Genomic DNA, 10,000 nt, shown 5'->3' with positions numbered 1-10,000 from the left:
AGCAAAACACATCTGACCCCTCAGGGCTAGTACTAAGCATGGCAAAACACGATTTGGCCCTTCCGGGGCTAGTGCTAAACACATTTGACCCATCAGGGGCTAGTACTAAACACGGTAAACAGTGTAGATTGATCACTGTTTTGCCATGTTTAGTACTAGCCCTGGGAGGTCAAATGTGTTTCACATGTTTAGTACCAGCCCCTGGGGGATCAAATGTCCCCAAGTGTATTTGATCCACCAGGGGCTAGTACTAAACACAGCAAAACGGTGTAGATGAATCACTGTTTTGCCATGTTTAGAACCAGCCCTCTGGGATCGAATGTTCCTAAGCTAATTTTAAGGCTCGGCAGAATCCTTCTAACTCATTTTTCCTGAGCTGTTCATGGATGAACCCTCTGTGCAGAAAACTTCCATAGTGTTCTATATCCATACTAGACCACTTATTGTTTCCCATTCTTCCAACATGACTGAACCATCTTGTCAAACTCTATAACCCATCTTTTCACTTACTCTAATCTCCTCAATCCTAGTTTTCAATTATTCTTCTGCTCCTTTACATCCCAATACAGTCAGCTAACCATCAGGTACATGTTTCACAGCTCAGGTTCAACAGAAGATAAAAAGGATATACGTGCATTTGTATCTGTTTCCATGTGTGTGACTCATTGTTTCCCATTCTCCCCACATGAATGAACCATCTTGTCAAACTCTATTCCTTCCTTTTACTGACACTAATCTTGCTACAACTTAAGTCCTCGCCCCTTTCCATCCTTCTACTTCTTTATACCCCATAACAGTCAACTAGCCACCAAATACATATTTCATTTCCCAGGTCAACAAAAAAGAAACAGGATCATATATGTGCATGTGCATGCATGCATGTATATCATACAGTATTTACATATGTGCGATCTAACATTTATGCTTGGGGCACTCACTGTCCTTTAGGTGGGTAGACTTCCTCAATACCCAGGGCATTGAAGAGACTCTTGGTCGATGGCCCAGACGCACAGTAGGCCAGTTCAGTGCGAGGGTAATAAAACATGAAAGCGAGACACATTTCTTCACCCGTGCCAAAACCTCCCTTTTTGGGGGAAGAGATTGACTGATTGAGTGATTTATGGCTACTAAAACTGGCGTCGCAACCTCTAGGTTGCTGACGACGTCAAGAAGGAGAATTAGATACAGCACTTCCTCAAGTTACATTTAAATTGAAACTTATTAATTAAAGTACAGCTTTCACCGTTATTTTGAGATAAAATTCATACCAGTTTGATACAGGAATTCCTCAGTTATATTTAAGTAGAAACTACTATCCATTTCAGGGACCGCGAGTCATCGTTTTTCTCAAATATCTTTCAAACTGATTATTTGATCGAAATGGTACTTTGGCACAGTGTACAAGACCCCTCCCGCTAATTTTTGGTGATATAGTGCATTGGCAAATGGTTTTTTTAGTTAAGGTGGTTGACTTAATTTTTGGTAGGTGTTTTTACCCTTGACTTACATGGTGTTGCCAAGCATCGCCAAACTATGCATTCATCCGTCCTTTATCCCCCATCCCCTCCCTCCCTCTCCCTTCCCCTCCTCATCCCTCCCTCAACCCACTTTCCCTGCCTCCCTATCTCCGCCCCCTCCCTGTTGTTATTGATTAAGCTGGCCTTATGCCAGCACGGGCTCTTGCTCATGGAGCAGCCCGTAACCAACCTGCCTTTCCTGTCTAAGGGGGATAGTGGACGTTCGATTGCGTAGAATGATCCTGCTGACTCATGCGATTTTGCCTTTGAAAGTCAAGAGTAAACGCCTTAACTAACACCATTTGACAAATCACTATATTACCAAAAATTAGCGGGAGGTGTCTCGTACACTACGTCAAAGTACCATTTCGATCAGATCATTAGTTTGAAAGATATTTGAGAAAAACGATGACTCATGGTCCCCGAAATGGATGGTAGGTTATTCTTGCTGAAAGTAACTTGTAGTGCATGAAAGATTACGTGAATAGATTGACAACAGAATATCTCTGATTAACCTTTGTAGTAATTATAACTTTATCTATACTCTAATCTAATTTTATGCTAAGAAAGATGTTTTACGAAATAATATTTCCTTTAGATTTTTGCCTTCATCAGCTGATACAAAAAAGTTTGTTTTCATCTTTTGAATTTTGAATTTTGAATAAAGAATAATTACAACAAAAAACTAGATATCAGAGTGACACAAACGTTACATTTATCTCATCAAACTCGAATTGTATCTTTACTAAAAGGTCGTGGAACACATACGAATGTTGCATTGGTTCGTGACGTGGAATCTAAACCACATTCCGTGATCAATATGTCTCCCGGCAAAACAGTCGATTCCTTCTTCAGATTCCGGATTTCTTGGAAGTTGAAGTCGTAGCTGAGATCTGATTAATAAAATAATCATTAAAAAAGAAGGTTTTAAAACCATATTTTTTACTAGTTCAGGATCATAATGTAGAGTGCAATTAGGGAATGGTAATATTGATGTGTGGTGTGCATTTTATTGGTACAAATGTTACAAATGTTTACTCTCTAATTTGGTGACTGAAGTCTCTAAGTGACAGACAGACATACACTTACGTTCATACATACATACATACATACATACATACATATATATAATATATATATTATATATAGTTATAGTTTTAAAACTTTTAGGATAAATATATATATATATGTCTTCAGTTTATATATATTTAGAAACTTTTATATAAATATATATATATATAATGAAAAACATTCTTTTCTCATGACTTTACCACATGGAGAAAGTATGAATATTTTGTTATCACACACACACACACACACAATATATATATATATATATATATATATATATATATATATATATATATATATATATATATATATATATATATATATATATATATATATATATATGTACATATATACATAATTTATACATTCCCTTTCAATATTTATTCAAAACAGTAAAAAATAAATAAAAAACATAAACATTAAACTCTACTACAAGAAAAAATATATAAACATAAATCAACAAGAAAAAAATAAAAGAAAAAAAACAAATGAAATCATACCTCTGATAACAACAGGTAATTCCTTATTTTCTCTGACGTGTCTCAAAGTTATATTCCTGCCCAGGAGGTGGGAATGGAGAATGCCCGCAAATATGGTGATGCCCGTCTCGGGTAGTTGCTGGATGAGAGAGAGAGAGAGAGAGAGAGAGAGAGAGAGAGATAAGGTATTTGTTATATCGGAATTTAATTTTTATTATTTGTTATTTATGTTGAAAGGTATTAATAATAATAATAATAATAATAATAATAATAATAATAATAATAATAATAATAATAATAATAATATAATAATAATAATAATAATATAATTACATGAACACTGCTTATCTGCTGAATAATAATAATAATAATAATAATAATAATAATAATAATAATAATAATAATAATAAACATGAACAGTGCTTATGTCCTGAATATAATAATAATAAAAATTATAAATATAATAATAATAATAACCCACATGCACAGTGCTTATCTCCTGAATAATAATAATAACAATAATAATAATAATAATAATAATAATAATAATAATAATAATAATAATAATAATAATAATAATAATACTTACTTTAGCAGTACAGCCACTACTGCAGATCCCAGTACTGAACCAATGCTGCCTTGGTGGGATTATTTGCATAGGCGATACTTTGTGGCCAAGTATCAATATGCCAGCATCAACTGGACGCAGGTTCTCTGTGTAGAATACTCTCAGGCCTGAATTGTCCACTACACCTGTTGGGAGAAATTATGTATATGTATGTGTATATGTATATGTATAGTATATTTAGATGTATATAGTATGCATATATATATACTGTATATATTTTTTAAGAGAGCAACTTAAAGAATCTTAATTAATCCCACAACAATAAACAGGCAATTAACTCAAAATTAAACAGTTCAGGAAAGAGAGGGCATAATAACTAAAAATTAAAAAAACAAAATTCACAATACTCTACCAAGAGAGCAACCTAAATCGTCTTAATTAGTCCCACAACAATAAACAGGCATTAAACTCAAAATTAAACAGTTCAAGAAACAGAGGACATAATAATTGAAAATTTAAAAAAAAAAAAAAAAACCAGACCTTTCCTGAGATTAGGATTGTCGTAATGCAACTCCATCATGAAGTAAGTGGCTCCCCCGTGTTCCTCTCCCAGTGGGAAGCCGATGTTCTCTGGTACCATGTTGCCTGGTGAGTGTGAGGAAAAGTGACACTTGAGATGGGATGGTAAAAGCAGTGTTGGTATTATTTGCCTAATACTTTTTTTTCATAATTTTATCAGTATTGGTAGAGATGTGGGTTATGTGTGAATGTGATTTTGGGAAAAGTATTAATAATATTTTTTATCATCAGTATAAAATTTGAATGTCTTTAATAATATTAGATTGAGCAATTATAATTTTTTCATTATCAAAGTGAATTTTAATCCTCTCAATTTCTCTAAAATAGAATTTTAATTGTAACACATTTTCGCTATTGATTTCACCAGAACTCCAATTGATTCTCACCTTCACCACCTAACACCCACAGTTGTAAGAGGACTGGTACAAAAGAATTTTAGAATTTTAGACTTTTTTTATTTTACTAACCCTTAATTTTTCATCACCTTCACCACCACCAGCCCAGGCTATGAGGAGACTGGTACAAAAGATAAATGTAAAATTGAACACTTTTTCACTTCTAATTTTTCCTCACCTTCACCCACAACAGCCCAGGCTATGAGGGGACTGGTTCAAAAGATAAATTTAGGTATTCAATACTTTTTCAATAAGCAAATGAATCAAATAAGTAATTAACAAATGGGAATATCAATCCCCCAGTTTCTCTAGAGAAAAATCTAGAATTACAACATGTTTTCATTACTGATTTCACCAGAACCTCAGATTTTTCCTTACCTTCACCACCAACAGCCCAGGCTACCAGGGGACTGGTACAAAAGATACACTAAGAGTTTTAACATTTTTTCATCACTGATTTCACCAGAACCTCAGATATTTCCTTACCTTCACCACCAACAACAGCCCAGGCTACCAGGTGACTGGTACAAAAGATACACTAAGAGTTTTAACACTTTTTCATCACTGATTTCACCAGAACCTCAGATATTTCCTTACCTTCACCACCAACAGCCCAGGCTACCAGGGGACTGGTACAAAAGACACATTTATGTTTTTAACACTTTTTCATCAGTTATTTCACCAGAACCTCAGATTTTTCCTTACCTTCACCACCAACAGCCAGGCTACCAGAGGGCTGGTACAAAAGATACATTTAGGGTTTTAACACTTTTTCATCAGCGATTTCACCAGAACCTCAGATTTTTCCTGACCTTCACCACCAACAGCCCAGGCTACCAGGTGACTGGTACGAAAGATACATTAAGAGTTTTAACACTTTTTCATCACTGATTTCACCAGAACCTCAGATTTTTCCTCACCTTCACCACCAACAGCCCAGGCTACCAGAGGGCTGGTACAAAAGATACATTAAGGACCTTTTCATTATAGATTTACAGAACCCCAGATTTTTCCTCACCTTCACCACCAACACAGGCTACCAGGGGACTGGTACAAAAGAACTTTTAAGGTTTTAACACCTTTTCATTACAGATTTCACCAGAACCCCAGATTTTTCCTCACCTTCACCACCAACAGCCCAGGCTACCAGAGGGCTGGTACAAAAGATACATTTAGGGTTTTAACACTTTTTCATTACAGATTTCACCAGAACCTCAGATTTTTCCTCACCTTCACCACCAACAGCCCAGGCTACCAGGGGACTGGTACAAAGATACATTTAAGGTTTTAACACCTTTTCATTACAGATTTCACCAGAACCCCAGATTTCTCCTCACCTTCACCACCAACAGCCCAGGCTACCAGGGGACTGGTACAAAAGATACTTTAGGTTTTAACACTTTTCATTACAGATTTCACCAGAACCCCAGATTTCTCCTCACCTTCACCACCAACAGCCCAGGCTACCAGGGGACTGGTACAAAAGATACTTTTAAGGTTTTAACACCTTTTCATTACAGATTTCACCAGAACCCCAGATTTCTCCTCACCTTCACCACCAACAGCCCAGGCTACCAGAGGGCTGGTACAAAAGATACTTTTAAGGTTTTAACACCTTTTCATTACAGATTTCACCAGAACCCCAGATTTCTCCTCACCTTCACCACCAACAGCCCAGGCTACCAGGGGACTGGTACAAAAGATACTTTTAAGGTTTTAACACCTTTTCCATTTCACCAGAACCCCAGATTTCTCCACCTTTCACCACCAACAGCCCAGGCTACCAGGGGACTGGTACAAAAGATACTTTTAAGGTTTTAACACTTTCATTACAGATTTCACCAGAACCCCAGATTTCTCCTCAATGGGGACTGGTACAAAAGATACTTTTGGACCTTTTCATTACAGATTTCACCAGAACCCCAGATTTCTCCTCACCTTCACCACCAACAGCCCAGGCTACCAGGGGACTGGTACAAAAGTTTAAGGTTTTAACACCTTTTCATTACAGATTTCACCAGAACCCCAGATTTTTCCTCACCTTCACCACCAACAGCCCAGGCTACCAGAGGGCTGGTGCAGTACCTCCAGGAGACGGGCATGTTGGCACCGAAGCATTGGGCTCCATCGACGTCGATCCACCTTTCGAAATATTTGTCACTTTCTGGGAGATGACACTCGTACAGAAGAATGTGGTGGACATGTTGGATGTTGTCCTTGGATATCAGTGGAACATACTGCGGGATGTGTTTGTTAATACACATACATATACACGCACATACATACATATATATATATATATATATATATAATGTATGTATACTTTATGTGCGCATAAGTATGTATGCATGTATACAGTTAGTACACATTTGTGCTCTTTGCATGTGTGCAGATGTTTGAAAAACACTCTACACAATAACTGGACGAATTTGTAACAATAATAATAATAATAATAATAATAATAATAAATATAATAATAATAATAATAATAATAATAATAATAATAATAATAATAATAATAATAAACTAATAATAATAAACTGGAATAAAAGATTAAAAAATTAAAATGAAAAATGATAAAAATACACAAATTTAAATTTAAAAACTAAACATAACACAAATCAATTTTTTTTATATATATATTTACAGATAGAGAAACACCTTCAATCTGAAACTGCAAACAATCACTTACCCCAATTACGTGAGTCTTCTGGGGCATTGGAGGAATCTTGAAGAGCTTGCACCAATAAATTGTCGTCAAATCTTCCGGGAGTGTCACCTGGTTGGAAATTTTTGAGTTACTGACACCTTGAAAAATCGAGTTTTCTGTACAGCGTATAATCAAGGCCACCGAAAACAGATCTATCTTTCGGTGGTCTCGGTATGATGCTGTATGTCGTTGCCAGATGCACGATTATGGCTAATTTTAACCATAAGTAAAATAAAAACTACTGAGGAGGCTAGAGGGCTGCAACTTGGTATGCTTGATGACTGGAGGGTGGATGATCAACATACCAATGTGCAGCCCTCTAACCTCGGTAGTTTTTAAGATCTGAGGGCGGGCAGAAAAAAGTGCGGACAGAATAAAGTGCGGACGGACAGATAAATCCGGTACTATAGTTTTCGTTTATAGAAAACTAAAAGTGTAATGTTTTGAAATCTCAAATTAATAAAACTGTAGTTCTGGAATCACATACAATTTGGATCTTAACTAGTTAAGAATTTTGCAATGTAGAACTGATTTTAGACAGTTTTGCGTTACATAACTATAGTTTAAGCAGCCAAATATTAAATATTTGAAAAATTTGCAATATAGAACTGTAGTTTGTGCAGTCTTATAATAGGTGTTTGAAAATCGTGATTTTATATAACTGGAATTTAATCAGCCATATATTAAATATTTGAAAATTTTGCATTATAGAACTGTAGTTTAACCAGCCATATATTAAATATTTGAAAATTTGAATTATGGTACCTTAGTTTAAGCAGTCATTATATTAGGCATCTGAAAGCTTTGCATTATGGAACTGTAGTTTAACCACCCATATATTAGGCATTTGAAAGTTAAATCTTTGCTGAACCAAGAACCTTAAGTAACAGAAACCCTATTCCTACGTAAACCATCCCAAATACACCTCAGGACCCTTACATTAGGTGACCTAACATCCCAGGCCTTGACATCTTCACCCAAAAGAGGCATCTGGAATCTGGGCTCGCTCAGGAAGATGCTTTTGCCACCTCTCTGGGAATGGTAGCCAATTGACATTGGGTCTCCTCCAACTGGGTCCGAGTTTCCGTAGGCCCAGATGAGGCGGACTGTGTCGTCTTTCTGGTGAGTCAAGAGGTGAATTTGGTCATGAGATATTTATAGTATTTGTTGGAGGTAGAAGTATTTAGTTTAAATCAAATTCTTTGTGGTTAGAGACTGAAGAATGATATCAGCTAGAGGTGAATCTGGTCATGAGATGTTTACAATATTTGTTGGAGGTAGAAGTATTTAGTTTAAATCATATTATTTGTGGTTAGAGACTGAAGAATGATATCAGCTAGAGAATATGTTGATATTTGTTGAAAGTAGGGGTAATTGGTTTAAATTCATATTCTTTGCAATTATTGTGAGGAATGATATCAGCTAGAGAATATTTTATAATATTTTTTGAAGTTTGGTGACTGGTTTAAATCATATTCTTTGCAATTAGAATTTGAAGAATGATATCAGCTAGAAAATATGTTGATATTGTTGAAAGTAAGGGTAATTGATTTAAATCATATATCATTTGTAAATAGTGTGAAGAATGATATCAATTAGAGAATATATTAGAATATTTTTTTGAAGTTTGGTGATTGGTTTAAATCATATTCTTTATAATCAGAGTTTGAAGAATGATATCAGCTAGAGAATATGTTTTAATATTTGTCGAAGGTAGAAGTAATTGGTTTATATTCATATTCTTTTCAATTATTGTGAAGAATGATATCAACTAGAGAATATATTATAATATTTTTTGAAGTTTGGTGATTGGTTTAAATGATATTCTTCGTAATCAGAGTTTGAAGAATGATATCAGCTAGAGAATATTTTATAATATTTGTTGAAGGCAGGGATAACTGGTTCAAATCATATTCTTTGCAATTTTATGATATATGACAACTCTGACTATAATTACGCCAAGTTAAGTAAAATAATTCATTATACTGACAAACCTTGAGGAGATTATACTAAAATAACTATATCAACACATCAGAACAATTTTAAGTTTCATAATTATAATAAGATAATAATAATCTTTCTACATATGAATAATCATCTGATAGCCACATCAATCATCAATACTCATTCTAGTGATACCTGATAAATCATCCTTCTAATCAAATCAGCAAAGCGAAAGACAGACTCCCTGTGGGTCCCTATACTCACACTAAGCTCCAAATCCTCCGCTTCGTCGCAAGTGGACCAAGGGCGTGAAAACCTGAGGATGGTGTGTGTGTCGTTCTGAAAGCCTCCCAAGAGCTGGACGTTCTGAATCGAATCGACCTGTGGGACAGTGTTCCCAGTGGCGTAGCGATCCTGCAGGAGGGAAAGGTGAGATATACTGTATAGGGTTTTGCCATATATATACGTTATATAGGGATATATATATATATATATATATATATATATATATATATATATATATATATATATATATAAATATATAAATATATATATATATATATATATATATATATATATATATATATATATATATATATATATATATATAAATATATAATATATATATATATATATATATATATATATATATATATATATATATACATCACTGACTCCCAACAGAGCATAAAATTATCAAAGGAACTCGTAAGGTGGACCACAGCTTCTCTTTACCG

General features: G+C 34.7%; 1 protein-coding gene across 1 annotated transcript in view; it reads right to left on the bottom strand.

The window, feature by feature from the left end:
* LOC136827785 (MOXD1 homolog 1-like) overlaps positions 1-10,000 on the bottom strand; it is a 16,624-nt gene that overhangs the window by 5,556 nt on the left and 1,068 nt on the right. Inside the window, exons 2-10 of the mRNA XM_067085244.1 lie at positions 9,528-9,677; positions 8,259-8,438; positions 7,302-7,388; positions 6,651-6,846; positions 4,176-4,280; positions 3,657-3,820; positions 3,089-3,206; positions 2,286-2,410; positions 939-1,084 (exon numbers count right to left, since the gene is read on the bottom strand). Of these exons, the coding sequence (XP_066941345.1) occupies positions 939-1,084; positions 2,286-2,410; positions 3,089-3,206; positions 3,657-3,820; positions 4,176-4,280; positions 6,651-6,846; positions 7,302-7,388; positions 8,259-8,438; positions 9,528-9,677 (1,271 nt within the window). The remainder of the gene's footprint in view (positions 1-938; positions 1,085-2,285; positions 2,411-3,088; positions 3,207-3,656; positions 3,821-4,175; positions 4,281-6,650; positions 6,847-7,301; positions 7,389-8,258; positions 8,439-9,527; positions 9,678-10,000) is intronic.

Source organism: Macrobrachium rosenbergii, chromosome 42 (assembly GCF_040412425.1).
Source record: "Macrobrachium rosenbergii isolate ZJJX-2024 chromosome 42, ASM4041242v1, whole genome shotgun sequence".
NCBI classification, from domain to species: domain Eukaryota; kingdom Metazoa; phylum Arthropoda; class Malacostraca; order Decapoda; family Palaemonidae; genus Macrobrachium; species Macrobrachium rosenbergii.
This window is presented reverse-complemented; position numbering and strand designations above follow the sequence as displayed.